Source organism: Pyrgilauda ruficollis, unplaced genomic scaffold (assembly GCF_017590135.1).
Source record: "Pyrgilauda ruficollis isolate IOZ18807 unplaced genomic scaffold, ASM1759013v1 scaffold95, whole genome shotgun sequence".
In the NCBI taxonomy this organism is placed as follows: domain Eukaryota; kingdom Metazoa; phylum Chordata; class Aves; order Passeriformes; family Passeridae; genus Pyrgilauda; species Pyrgilauda ruficollis.
Genome location: NW_024531599.1, coordinates 1,246,280 through 1,260,883, shown reverse-complemented (window position 1 = coordinate 1,260,883; position 14,604 = coordinate 1,246,280). Strand labels below are relative to the sequence as shown.

The 14,604-nt window shown below is 52.8% G+C and overlaps 1 protein-coding gene across 1 annotated transcript in view; it reads left to right on the top strand.

Annotated features, from left to right (window-relative positions):
* LGR6 (leucine rich repeat containing G protein-coupled receptor 6) overlaps positions 1 to 14,604 on the top strand; it is a 147,252-nt gene that overhangs the window by 64,029 nt on the left and 68,619 nt on the right. The window contains exons 3-4 of the mRNA XM_041489592.1: positions 1,789 to 1,860; positions 12,643 to 12,714. Coding sequence (XP_041345526.1) covers positions 1,789 to 1,860; positions 12,643 to 12,714 — 144 coding nt within the window. The remainder of the gene's footprint in view (positions 1 to 1,788; positions 1,861 to 12,642; positions 12,715 to 14,604) is intronic.

The window sequence follows — 14,604 nt, the reverse complement described above, 5'->3', positions numbered from 1 at the left end:
CATCTGGGGCTCCCCACCACCCTTCTGAGGCCAGCAGCCCCAGCTTGGGCTCCATTTAAGCTTCACATTCCTCTCCTGCTAATCCTGGAGGTTCCAGATCCATTCAGGGACCTGGCAAACACTCAAACACACCCAGGGAAGTGAACAGAGAGGCATGGAGCTGCCAGAAAAGAGCCCGGGGTAGGTGTGAGCTGCTGGCAGCCCGGAGCTGTGGGGAGGTGAGGACAGACAGCCAGGGAGGAGGATGCAGGGAGCAGGCTGAGGATGCCGTGCAGGAACACCTCCCCTCCAGGCAAGCACTCCAGCCTCCCGGACAACACTCCCTCCCATGTGGAAATCAGCAATCAAAAGCAGCAATTACCCCAAATCACAGCCCCTAAGTGACAAATAGCCCAGCCTGCCAGGCAGATCATGTGCTGCAGGAGGCAGGTTCCCAACCTGCTCACACACATTAAAGAGACGACCCTGTGCTGTTTATGCTGTCAGAGGCCTCATTATGGGAGCGATTTGCTCCAGATTCCCGAGGGGAGGGAGAGCTCAGGCACCCACACAGCCTGCTCTGCCACAGGTGAGCCTGGCTGCCCAGAACACCTCGGTCCCCTCGGTGACCTCTGCAGAGCCCTGGTTCCCCTGCACTCTGCTTCCAGCCAGGATTGCACTGCTCAGCCTCCATACCTGTCTCCTTCCCCAGCAAAATGCCTAAAAAGAAACGAGCTTTGTCAAGGTTTAGTGATTACCTTTGCCAGGTCTGTGCCCAACCTCTTGGATCTGGTTTGGACTTTCTGTGAGAGTGCAGATGAGCCTGGTCACAAAAGATGTTCCCTGGTCACAAATGATGTTCCCTGTTTCTGTTTTGGAGATGCCATATTCAACTCCAAGTCAAGTAGACAAGTTTCTTGCCCAATTTTAGTAGCAATTTAGGGTCTTCATCTGGTTGTTGAACCTGTCTTTATGATTTCTGGCTGATGGGTGCTGGGACTTCATCCATATTTGTCCTCAAAACAGGAGCAGAAAGAGAAAAGTCACCTCTTCTCTAGGTCAAGCCTAGATTCAGGAGTCCTGGACTTCAGTCCTGGCTCAACCACATTCCCCCACCATAGTCCTAATCATAACAGTGATGCAGTTTCTAATGGCAGTGAAAAATGCAAATACCTTTTAATTCCCCAGCCTGCTTTGGGCCTTGTTAAATTTTGAGTTCTAAGATCAGGTGATGCTGTACAATGGCAAATCCCACAGGTTTCCTTCAATAAATACTTTCAGTAAGTTCTAAATGTTCTCCCCTGCTCTTTGGTCTATGTTCCAGATATGTCCCATTTTTCCATTGTGATGTTGCTTTTGCTTCATCTTCCTCTCCCATCCCTTGGCCCTCATTCATCAGCCAGGATTTAGGAACAGTCCAGAAACAGCTCTCCCTGTTTTCTCCCAGAAACTGCTCCAGTCTCTCTGCCAAGGCCTGGCATGGAGCAGGGTCTGTAGGCTGGGCACTACCTGTGCTGTAATTTCTGTGCTGGGGACCTGTGTCTATCCAGGAAATGGCTTTAAGCCATGAGCTGTCTCTGGATGCTGAAAATGCTGGATTCGGGTCTGACAGGAGCTGGGATTTTCTTTGCCTGTTCCTCAGGCTGGGTGAGAGGATGTCCCAAGCTCAGGACTGTGGCTCAGCTCGCAGGTGCTGCAGCCTCCTCTGGAGGGGACAGTGGCAGGATGGACGAGGTGTTAAGCCTCTGCAGACAGGGGACTGTCATCACAAGGTTGTTGACACATGACTGCCTCTTCTTTTCACTGCAGACGCCTCTCTGGAAACCAGATCTCCAGGATCCCAGGGGAAGCTTTCTCTGGTCTCTACAGCCTGAAGATTCTGTAAGTAACTCACTCCTCTCTGCAGAGCAAGCCCTGCCCCTGCCTCTCCCCAGCCCCTGGCACTGGCCATGAGCAGGGACTTGCAGCCATCCCGAGGGGATGCAAAGCTTCAAGGTGTGGGGTCAGGTGTTAAACCCACCCTGGCAAACATGCCCTGTGGGACTGGGGAGCTGTGTCCCACCCCACTGACTGAGCAGGTCCCCCCAGGGCACACTGTGCCCACAATGGTGGGCCTGGGAGAATCTGCAGAGGTTCACATTTTGCATAAAACTCACCAAACCCCCCTCAAGTGGTGTCCCCCAGACGTGGAGTCCAGCGCCCAAACTGGCCCCATCTGCTCTGCTGCTGTGTTGGGGCTGGGTTGGAGCAACTCAAAGATCCCAGGTAGATGGGAAAGGGGCCTGTGCTCTGTCCAGCTCAGTTGTCCTCACCACAAACCCCTTCACGGCCCAGGAAGCCTCTGCAGGGCTCTGGAGCGACCTGGGAAAGGTGGGATCCTTGGGCAGTGTGAGCTGAGGGATCCCCCAGGGCTGATGGAGGCAGCTGGACCCAGGAGCACTGCAGCCATCAGGGATCTGCTAAACCTGCTCAATAAAGGTCACTGCAGGCAGCACCCACCCCTGGCCAGTGGGGAAGGTCTGAGAGACAAAGCTCCTCTGGAAACTTTGCGAGCCACACTCAGCTGAGCTGGGTGTGCTGTGACACCTACACTCACACCTTCCTAGGGTGTCTCACTGCTCACGGAGTCACTCTGCTTCGTGTCCCTGTGACAGTCCACAGGGTCTGTCCAGGATGTTGAAGTGGGAGTCCCTTTCTCCCTCAGGAACCATCTTAAAAACCTTCTGCAATAAACATTTCATCCCCAAGGGGATGTTTTGAACTCAGCCACAATGTGAAATTGTTGTAGCTGGTCCAGTTTATGCAGAGAGAGCAGGTACAAACCTGCTCCCAGGATTAGAGAGTATAAGGCTGTTTACTACGTCTTCTGAAGATGTAAAGTATGAATCCTGCCCTAAATCTCAGGGCTTAGAGATTTATCCATCCCCTGCATTAGGCAACAAATCAAAGGAACTGAGGAAAAACCGCAGCTCTCCCACCCAATTTCAACAAGAGGAGCCTTCTGCTCTGGGGACGGGGAGCTTTTCAAGGTGCTTTTGATCAATTCTATTTGTGTCAGGCCCGGGTAAGGGCGAATGCAGCGTGACTGGAGCAATGCCTCCTTCAGAGCCCCGTGGGAAGGGGAGGGTGAGCTCTGCCCTCCTGCCCCAGGAAAGGGCTCTCTGACACAGCCACAGGCAGCACCAGCAGGGACACACTCAGCAGTGACCCCAGAGCCAGGAGAGGAGTGAGGGATCAGGGCATTTCCATCTGGAAATGGTTGCATGGGGAAGCTTGCTCCAGGCTGTCCTGTGAGAGCCTGGGTTGGTGTCCTCATGCTGCAGGATGAGCTGCCTTGCTCTCAGCCAGGCTGTGCCAGTGGCACAGGGTGGCATCTGGGCTGTCATGTCCCTCTGGCTGCAGCCCTGCCTGAACAATGTACCTGCTTAGGGGCTTGGGTTAATGGTGGAGCTGGCAGTGCTAGGTTAATGATGAGACTCAGTGATCTCAGAGGCCTTGTCCAATCTTAATGATCCTGTTGTGATCCTCTGGCACTTACCTGACCCCAAACCTTTCCTGGGGGTGTAGTAGCCCAGCCACAAGGGGAGGAGGGTGGATGCTCACAGTGACTGGTCCACCCATGAACCTCTTATTTAACAAAGTTCCTGCTTCCTAAAAGCAGGGGCACTACCAGACCCCATGTCACTGGGACCCCATGTCACCAGACCCCATGTCACCCACATTTCACTTTCCAAAGACTCTGGTGGTTCCCTGGCCTGTCTGCAGTGGAATGTTGTGCTGCCATGTGCTCTCACCCAGGAGATGCTCTGATTGCTTTCTGCAGTGTTTCTGTGGGCTCCACTCCAGCGAGGTCTTTGGGGGAATGCAGTGGCAGATCCCTGCACCCTCCAGGAAAATCAGTCATTGACCTCCACCTGTTCCTCTGTCACTGTAAGAGTAAGGGCAGCAGTGAGGGACACGATGGAGACAGACTGGTCCCTGGGAATTGCTGGAACAGGTCTAGAAATGTTGTCAGGACACATCTTAGGAGCACTGAGCTTAATCACATTGGAAGGGCTCTTGGCAAGGGTGGGGACTCTCACTCATTTCTCTACTAAGAGAAGACTGAGGAAAACCACAAGGTACTGAAGAAGGCAGGTGAAGGCCACCCTCTGTTTCCTTCAGGTTGTGAGTAAGGTCCCTCAGATCACTGCAGCAGTGACCTGGCTGGGGCTGGTGGCTCTGCAACAGCTCAGCAGAATCTGCTCCATCTCTCCAGCAATCAGAGGGAACAAGGGTATTCCCTCAATCTGGTTGTGGCCAGGGTTGGAGAGCAGAGCCTGGAGAGAGGCCATGGGGCTGGATCACCCTGCTCCTTGTGCCCTGGGAGTGACCAAAAACCCTCACCCTCTTCCCAAGCCACAGCTCAGTTCCCTCTTCCCTTTGCTGCACTTCTCTGTACCCCATCCAAGCCTGCTGAGGGTCAGAATGTACTGCCGAGCTGGCTCCACCAAGATCTCCCTGTACCCTGAACCTCTGAGACTGTAAATATAAATTTCAACCTAAAAGACTGGGAGAAGTTTGGGGCTGCTGGGGAAGTGCAGTGCTTTGTAGGATGCTGTTGTTATGGACACTGTGGTACTACGGAGATAAGGGTGCAACACTTAGAGCTGTACATTGGTGTAAACTGCTGCTTGTGCAGTACACAGAAGTGTGCCAGGGAACTGGGGAGCACCAGACAGGCCCCAGTTATGTCCATGTGCAACCACACTGGGAGAGGACAGCATGTCATGGGACGTGAGGTGCTCACTGCTCTCCAACCAGACCAAACCTGTGCTCCCTTAGTGCCAGTGTAACCATTCCTGCAGTCATGTGCTTTGCTTTGCACTTTAATCTCCACCAAAACCACACAGATAGGGAATTTAATCTCCACCAAAACCACAGAGATATTCCCCTCTCCAGAAGGTATCTGGAGATGGGACTCTGAAGACCCCATGAGACATGAAACATCAGAGAGATGCAGGGATGTCAGGTGTTAGAGGAGCATGGAGGAAAGTCCTGTCTCCTCACTCTAGGCAGAGGCAAAGCATTGAGTTTATAAATAACCATTCTGGCTCTGCTGAAAATCAAGACAGAAGAGAACTCAGAGAGGGCAAATGGGCAAATCACCCTTCAGGCTTTACACTGCAATTCCCTGGGGGTGTTGGCCAGTGAAGGGCTGCTGGGCTGGGACCCACCTGCACCAAGACATCAGCTGTGATGCTTCTGCTCCTCTTGATGCTGGGCAAGCTCTGGCCAGGCCACGCTGTCCCACCTGGGCCCTGCCCTGCAGGACACAAGGCAGTAGCAGGAAGGATTGGGAGTCTGGTGATGAGCAATGAATCAGTTGAGCTCCCTTAACCTGGAGGAGAGGGGAATGAGGATGGACACAGACCTTCAAGGACAGGCTGCTGCTGCAATGAGTCAGAAAATACATATTCTCCATATGTGAAGACAAGGAATAGCAGGTTTTGGAGTAGATGGCAACAGGGATATTGTGTTTATAGATATGGGTGCTGTGTCCCAGGCTGGCTGAGGTTTGACAAGTGACAGCCGTGGCTGTGGTTGGGAATGGCTGCCCCAACCACAACCAGCTGAAACCTAGGGTATTCAGGAGCTGACTCACAGCAGGGTCAAAGATCTTCCCTCTGGTGACAGGGGGGGTCCCCTGAGGAGGTAGGCTGATATGTGGGGATGGAAACAATTTTCTTAGTTTAATTTTAGTGTGCTAGAGCCCTAGGCTAATTGCAATCATGTGCACAAGTAAACTCTCAGATGCTTCTTGTGCTGTCAAGGGGCCTGGTGCTTTCCCAGTCTTTCCAGAGAATCAGTTTGTGTTTAAAAAAGGATGGGAAACACCCTGGGAATTCCTCCACCAACCTGCCTGTGCAGATGGTCTCTCCCTGCCCTCAGAGTGAATCCCAGAGGTTCTGGAACCTGGAGCAGATTCTTGGCTCTGCCTCCTCTGGCTGCTTCACTGCACAAAAACCACCTGGAAAGTGGCCATGAAGATAGGCCTGTGCAGAAACCATGCAGGGGTACACCCAGGGAAGCAGGTGTGTGGAGACTTGGAAGGGAGCAGGGGAAGAGCCAAGCTGCCCCACTACAACAAAACATCATGCCCCAGATCTGCTGGGATGTGCTGAGATCTCCATGCATGGAGCCTGGAGCCAGCCAAGGACAAGGGGAGATGTGGCCTCCTCAGCCCCCCTCAGACAAGGGCAGACTGGCAGGGTGGATGCTCAGCAGCCGTAGCTGGTGCTCAGAGGTTTTCTCCACTGGCAGGTCCATCCCTGTGCAGAGACTTTAGGAGTGCACCTCTCCTGCGGGCTGCTCTGCAGCATGGTGCACCCACCTCCTCTCCACAGAGCTGATGATCCTCAGTGCAAGCTTCATTGCCAGGATCATTGGAAGCCACTCCACAGGCTGTTTTGACCTCTCTGCAAGCTCCTTCCCTTTCAAAATCAACTCCTTGGTCCATGCTCTCCCAGCCTTGGAGCTTTCCAGGGTGGCAGAATATGCTGCTTAATGAGAGTATCTGGAAAACTGCAAGCTCTTCCATCCTTCCAGACCTCCTCATGAGCTACCGGGATGCTTCTCACTTCTCAAGTGTCCTGGCTGGAGCTCCACCAGCCAGGAAGATCCCATCCCACCTGGCCATGGGGCTGACTTGGGCTGCCACAGCTTCCCAGACATCCCACCCTTGCTCAGGTATCCCTCCCCAAACGCTGCCCTGCACAGCCAGGAGTGCCCCCGCTCTGACTCCTGGCTGAACATGCTGCAGCAGCCCCAGGGCTTACTAGCCAAGAAGGAATCCCACACCAGACTCCACAGGGAAAGACTCCAAGTGCAACCACCACCTCACCCCAAAACATGGAAGGCAAAATGTCTGGGTGCATCCCCTTGGCTGCAGACCCTGCACCCGCAGCAGGCCCACCCTGCCGCTCCATTCCTCAGCAAGCCCCAACCAGCCTGTGGGAGTGTGCAGACCCCGTGCTGCCCAGCCTGCCTGCACAGCCTGGGGTGTGAGCACTGCCCCAGCATTGCCCTGCACTGCCCAGCAAAGCGCTGCCCAGGGTGTGAGCCCTGCACTGCCCTGCCCTGCCCAGAGTGTGAGCACTGCCCAACCTTCCTGCACTGCCCTGCACTTCCCCAGCAGTGCCCAGCACTGCCCAGAACTGTCCAGAGTGTGAGCACTGCACTGCCCAGCACTGCCCAGCACAGCTTGGGGTGGACTCAGCACTCAGCACTGCCTGAACCCCCTCCCAGCACACACTGCCCCAGCCCTGCCCATGGTTCCTCTCCATGAACAGGTAGGCTGGACAGGAGCAGCCTTGTTCAGCACACGCCACATCCCCTGGATGGGGCCTACCCAGTGGCCACCTCACCATCCCCTCCTGAGCAGTGACCACAGGACCTCCTGTGGCCCAGAACAGGTGCTGACTCGCCTGGAGTGTGAACACACATCAAACATCACCAGAAAAGTCAAGTTGCCCCGGGATGGCGGGTTTGGAGGTGGCTTGGCACACTTCAGAAATCCCTAGACAGACCCTACATCTTGGCCAGCCCTGAGCCTGTGCAGTACAGAAATGGCTTTGAGACAAAGGGAATGGTGTGGCCCATCCAAGAGACGCTCCCATTGGGAGGGAGAAGGAACGTGCAGAGGTTGGAATGCCTTTAATCCCCATGCATGGGCTCCAGGCACAGTTGCCTCCAGCAATAACAGCCCTTTGACTGTGCTGGCTGAGTCACTTCAGCCTCCCAGGATGGGGACATTTTATCATGCACAGGCCTGTACCTCTGAGGGCTGTGTGTCTGCTGAGGCTCTCTTGTGCAAGGATCCTGGTGTGATGGGACCCGATCCCAACATTTTTCTGGTCGTTCAGGTGTGGTCCCTGCCAACAAACAATCCTCCTACTTCTGAAAATGAAACCTGACCTCTGAGGAGCTGGGATTTATTCTGGTTCCAACCAGACTGCTGTGGGCAGCAGGTGGAGTGTCCATGTCTGCAAGCCCCAGTACCACCTGAACAGTGCCAAACAAGGTGACAATGCTCTATCCACTCCTGGGTTTGAGTCACTGCTGGTCTGAGCAGTCTTTGCTTGTCATGTTCATCAGTGTCCAGAACTCGCTCATCAACCAGCAAGGTCATAGAATGACAAAACTGGACTTAAAGCAAGCTTAAGGACCACACCATTCCACCCCCTGCCACTGGCAGGGACACCTTCCACTGGCCCAGGTTGCTCCAAGCCCCAAACCTGGCCTTGGACACTTCCAGGGATCCAGGGGCAACCACAGCTTCTCTGGGCAGCCTGTGCCAGGGCCTCACCACCCTGAATAAGTTCTAAGAAAATTAGACTCAGCAACTGAGAAATCACATCAACTAGACCAGGGTTGCTCCGTGGGCACAAGAATTTGAGCTCTGACTAAGGTTGTCGCCAGGCTGCTGTGAAGCAGCACCTTGCTGTAGGAAAGCAAATGAAATCCAGGGATTTTGTTGGAAGGCAGGAGCTGAGGGAGAGGCAGGAATAGACAGATGCTGATAGACAAAGGCTGAGGCCAGTATGATCTGGGATCTCAGGGTCGCTGTGATTTTGTGGACTGAGGTCCAGCTTCACGGACTGTCTGTGCCTCAGGCAGTCACCCTGCCTGGGGTCCACACAGATCCTGCACCACCATCCCTGCTCACACCCTGGAAAGCAGGGTGCTCCCTGGGGGGAGCAGGAAGGTAGGGGGGGACAGTGTCTGCCCTAGGCTTTTAGGACCATGAGTCAGGTTTGCAGAGTTGTTCCCTCATTTTCAGTGCTGCTGACATTAATGTGCAGTGACCTCTTGAAGCAGAATGTGTTGGCCTTTCTTGGATGCTGCAGGTGCTCTCCTCAGGGAGCTGCAGCATTGTCTTCCCTCTTCTTATGCAAGAGCAGCACCCCAAATGGCAAAATGCCACAACTTAGAGAGGGACCCAGTAGCCCTGTCCCAGTTTTTCAGACACCCTGCTGTCCTCTGAACCCTTTTGCCATCCTCCTGTTGTAGCACTGCCCGGGCACCCTGGTAGGGAGCAGCCCCAGGAAGGAGGTGTCACAGAGAGGAGGTGTGACCCTGCAGGTGTGTAGGATCATCCACCTGGCATCTTCCACCAGGTTTTGGTACAATTATTATTTTGGTACAATTATTCTTCCCAAAATCATGTTTTATGTTGTTTATGAAAAAAAAGGTAATATGCAAGGGTGGTTTAATGTGACATGTAAGGATTGAGTGCAGTGAGCAGGGCCTGATGGGGGCTGTCCTTAATACCAGACTGTAAGAGAAGCCCTCCTGGGACATCCAGGGATAAACAGAGCATGTCTTCTCCTGCTAAAACCTGAGCTCCCTGTAAGAAAAGTTGGAGCTTTCCTGAGCTTGAGGCTGAATGAAGAATTTCTTGTTTAATACCAGGGTGGCCCTGTCCCTAGAATATTATCAAACTCTGTTTGGAATTGGTTTTTGGTTTCTCTGTGTCATGCTCTGATGATGAGTTATTGGATTCATTATGTGCAATGTGAAGAAGCACTGGTTCTTGTCCCAGTCCCAGCATCTGAAAACTTCTCTAGTTGTCCTGCTGCTGTGAAAAACAACATTGTCCACCACTCCAGTGGTTTTTGAGGTCTCTGAAGCATCTTCCTTAAATATTGTTTGTCTGCACCAAAATGGTTTCATTTTGGAACAAGTCCATGCTGATGGTGGTCTGGAAAGTCTCTCAGTCTGTTTTACTGGTTGGAGAAGGGACTTGTAATAAATGGCAGGCAGCAGGATCCAGCAGAAGTGTGACAGTGGGCTTTGCTTTAGTGCTGACTTCAGATACTTCCAATGATCAACACTAAACACCAGGCTCAGATTTCAGAGAGCCACTGAGATTCAATGTTTGTCCCACCAAAACCCTGAAAGCATTTTCTGAAGCCCCACTCTCTATATCTCTATGTCCAGTTCTGCATCTTCATGATTTTTAACAGACATGAATTATTATTCCACTTCACTGGGCTGCAGGACCCAGGGTTTTACCTCCCCAGCACACCTTGGCTGCAGAAACAAATCCATCTGCAGGAGCAGGAGCCCCAGAGTTTGTGCTGGTCCCTGTGGCTCAGGTGCCCACCTGGGTGAGGTTTCCATCCCAGTGGGCTGCAGAGAACACCCACGGGATCCATCACTGGGGCTTCCACGGCCCTTGCACAGCACGAATGGAGAAGCACAGCCCGTGACCCTGGATTTCCAGGGCTCACTGCCAGCAGCCCCACGTGCTGTGTGGTGACAGCCGTGCCAGAGGGGTGCCAGCAGCCTGGCAGCGTGTGCCCCGTGGGACGGGCTCTGGGAGCAGCAGCGAGGCAGCTCCTGGTGCTCGCTGCCCCGTGAGCACGGCCAGCAGGAGGGCAGAAGATCCCCAGGCAGGGCAAGAGGGAGGTGAGAGGGGCAGGGTGCTGTGAGGGGGCACATCAGAGGAGCTGAGGGGGCAGGCAGCTGTGAGTGCCAGAGTGCCAGAGGCTTGGAGTGGCCCTTGTGAGCAGCGGGACCCCCGGAGCCCCCTGTGCTGCCCAGGGACCAGCTGTGCACAGGAGCTGCAGGAGGAGGACATGGGTGGGGGAGCCCCATCAATCCCACTCTTCTAGCAGCCCTGCAGTTTCTATTCTAGGTTCCCCAGAGGCGAGGATTGGGTATTTCCTCCTCCTTCTGCCTGTTGTCATCTGGCTGCTCTGCTGCTGCCTTGTGTCCTGCAGGGCAGGGCCCAGGTGGGACAGCGTGGCCTGGCCAGAGCTTGCCCAGCATCAAGAGGAGCAGAAGCATCACAGCTGATGTCCTGCTCCTCATACCCCCAGCAGTCACCCCCAGGGTCTCTGTTCTTTCCCAAGAGCACTTCTGTCCTGCCCTGGCTCTCCTGTGATTCCCACTAGCCCAGCAGAGCTGTAAGCCAATGCCCAGCTTTTATCCCTGTTCATCTATGGAGCCTTTCCCTCATTTTCCGTCTAGAATTCTGCATTTTCCAGCTGCTCTTCCACACCAACCTCTCTCCTCATATGTGCAATTTGTTGGCAGAAGCCAGGTGAGATGCTGTCCATCCTTAATCATGTTCTTCATTTGGAAGGGAACCATTTATTAAGTGTGGCCTATCTGCTGCCCTTTTGTACCAAACACTGCACTGAATGTCAAAATTTAACATTTTACTAAAGAAACGCTTAAGTCATGGTAGCTGGTGTCTATTCTTTCTTCTCCATTCTTATGCTTTTTTACCCTTTTTTAAATAGAAAAAAAATTTGGCACAATTCATTTTTTACAAGCTATTACTGACAGTTCCTAATTTCCTTGCTCTTTCTTCTGTGTTCATACAAATAATTTACTGCTAAGTCCCCATTTTCTTCCAGAAGTCAAAGAGTTTTGTGCCCTAAAGCTTTCCTTTTTTAAAGAATGTCTCTTTCCAACTTTCCTTCCATGTCAGAACTCTGAATCCTTGGCAGTAAGGCTGCAGTCACTGCAATGGGGAGGTTTCTTGCCTACCTCTGTGCTCTTTGGGCTGCCCCTCACCTCTGAGGCCATGCCCTGCTCCTTTGACACAGCAGTAAATTATAACAGAACCCCAAGCAGCGTTTCCTTTTTCATGCCATCTCCAATTACTCTAAGAAGGTTTTGCAAAGAGAAGCCTCAGAATGTAAAACCTTCCCTTTTCAGGCACTTCCCCTGGCCCAGCTACCTTGCTGAGATGTGTCTGTTACCCAGGGGAGCTTGTGTCAGTGATGTCCCATTTCTGGAAGGAACAAAGTTCAGGACAGAGGGATGTCCAGAGCCAAGAACAGCATTTGCAAAGATGCTGAGATGATGACAGCAGTAAACTCAGATGTGTGATGCTCCAGTGGGTCAGTGAGAGAGGATTGTGTCTGAAACAGCCCTTGGAGTGTGGTTCTCACTCTGCCTCCATCCCTAGAGCTGTTCAGACACCCAGCCCTGGCTGCACTGTCCCCTTTGTCTCCTCCTTTCCCATCACCTGTGTTGGTGTCCCCATGTCCACGGCCCTCCTCCATGCCCTACACCCACTCCCATCTCTGAGGGCTCCTCCTGAGTCCTGCCTGTTCAGCCCAACAGCCCCAGGCACCTGCTCTCTCTGCAGTCTCTGATTTGGTTTTTTCCACAGTTCCTGCTGCCAGCTGTGCCAAGGCTGTGAGGTCCCTGAGCAAACATCTGTGAGCAGCTCCTCACCCTCTGTTCCTGCTGTGCCACAGTGGGGTAGGAAAGCTGCCCAGGGCTGGTTTCCATCCCCTCTGGAGGGAACACTGACACACACAGCAAAGGATGCCTGACTCCAGGATAAATGTGGGACAGCGTGGCTCAGAGCACTGGAGTCAGTCTGGGGTAACAGATGCACATCTGCAGAGCAGAGGCCCCTCTGTGCAGCACCAAACTCACCCCTTGGCCCTTCTGCTGCACCTCCTGGGCCACACTGGGCTGCAGCTCACCTGCCAGCCACCTTAAGCTTGCTTAAGAGCTCTGGCTGGCCAATATGGTGCTTTCCAGCTTTCCAGCAAGAGCCCAGAACAACTTCGGAAACGAGCAGCAACATCCTCCATTTCGTGTCAGGCTGCTGTTGTTGGGTTTTTAACAAAGTTTTCTTTTTTCTAATTATAGGATGTTGCAGAACAATCAGTTGAGCCGCATCCCTGCAGAGGCACTGAGAGATCTTCCAAATCTCCAATCTCTGTAAGTCATTAAAAATCAATGCTGCGAGCTGCACAGTCCCTTGAGGACCCCAGGCTTCCCAGCATTTGAGTCATTAGTTCCTTTGTCAAGGATGTTCTGTTCCTTCTTCCTTTTCTTTTCCAATTTATTCAAAGATTACTGTCACTTATAGTGGAAGGGAGGGGAGGGCAGTTTTCAAGGAAGAAACACTGTCTTGGTAGAGGATGTTGAAATTACAGCTCCCCATGTGTGCATTGTGATGAAAAGGCCACCAGAGCCAATGCATATTTCAAGGAACATTGGAAAATATCCACCCAAAGAGCCTCTGTCCACTGCACTGTGGACCACAGCAGGGAAAGGACCTGCCAGTGAGCACAGAGGACACTCTGGGCTGTCAAAGTGCAAGTTGGGCTGTTTTACCCAAATGGAGAATAATTGTGGCAGGGTAGAACTGCTTTAAAGACTTTAACAATTCAGCCCTGGGAAGAAGCTGAGGCTGTGATTGTGTTTTTCCTGTAAAGCAGCTGTATCCACAGCAGGTCTGTGTTCCTGTGTTCCCTAAAAATCACACGACTTTGGAATTCTGCTGTTTTCCTGAGTGTGGGCAGAGTTGAGACCAGACCCTGGGAGTGCCAGTGGATTTAGGGAAGGTGTGTTTGGTGCAGGGAGCACAGCTGAAGCTTGTAAGAGCCTTCTGAGTTGGGCTGAACCACTGAAAATCTGACCTTATCCCTTAATCCTTAACTTCAGTCCTAGACTTACACAGCCCTTTTATCACAGAAATGTTAGCTGGGAGCAGTTTCTGGCAGTCTCCTGCTTGGAGCAGGACTATCCCAAATACTCAGGGGGGCAGCTGCAGCTTTGTTGCTCCAAGGACAGAGATTCCCCTCTCCCTGGTAGCCGGGGGCTGTTCTTCCTGGGGAACAAACTTTTTCTCAAGTCCAACCTAAAACTCCTGGAAGTCAATTTGTGGCCATTACTCTTTGTTTGATCACCTGGAACCACCCTGAAGGGCTTGGCTCCATCATCTTTGGTTGCAGGTCCCTGGCAGTTCTCCTCTCAGCCCCTTCTCTGCTAAGTGAAACCAACCTTGCTCCTTCCACCTCTGCTCATGGGGCAAATGCCCTGGGACCCTGGCTCAGCCACTAGCCCACCACTGGACCTGTCTCATTCCCCTTCATCCTCCTTATACTGGGCACCCCAAAACTGGGCACAGTTCTTCATGTGTGGCCCTCCCAGTACCCAGTAGGAGTTTCTGTAAATATTAATTTAAATATTAATTTGCAATGGGGGTGTTGGCTGTGCAGGATATGAATGTTCTTTCTGCCAGAAGAGATTTGAAACATTTGTTGTTGAAACATCACTGGCACATGGTTGTGGTTATTATTAAATTTTGTTGACATCACTCTGGCAGCAGTGCCAGAGTGAAGACCCCCACTCCAGGGATTTTGAGATCAGGTTGTTTTCCAAGTGACTTCTCTTTCATGGGAAGCATGGCATGGAAGTATGCTGGTTCTTGGCTTCTTTTCTGTCTCTGTCAGGGTCAGGGTTGAAAGTGTGTGACAGCCAGTGCCACCAGAGCCCACGGCTGCAGAGAGCCAGCCTTGGCTTCTGAAGGTTCAGCTGCTGGCACAGCCAGCACTGCAGCTCTGGCCACCAGTCCTGGGGCATTCACCACTGCCGGGGGGCAACCTGGGCTAGTGCTGGGAGGTCCACATGCCCCATCTCCTCAGCCCACAGCCCCTGCCAAAATACCACAGGGCACGTGAGAAATGCAAACCACCCCAAGAAGACACTTGCAGCACTTTGGGGGACATTTAAGGGGCAGGGTGGGAGGATCCCTTGTGTGAATTAGCACTGAGGTAACTGCTCCTAGTGAATTTTGAGGCCACCTCACCCAGGGTGGTTTTC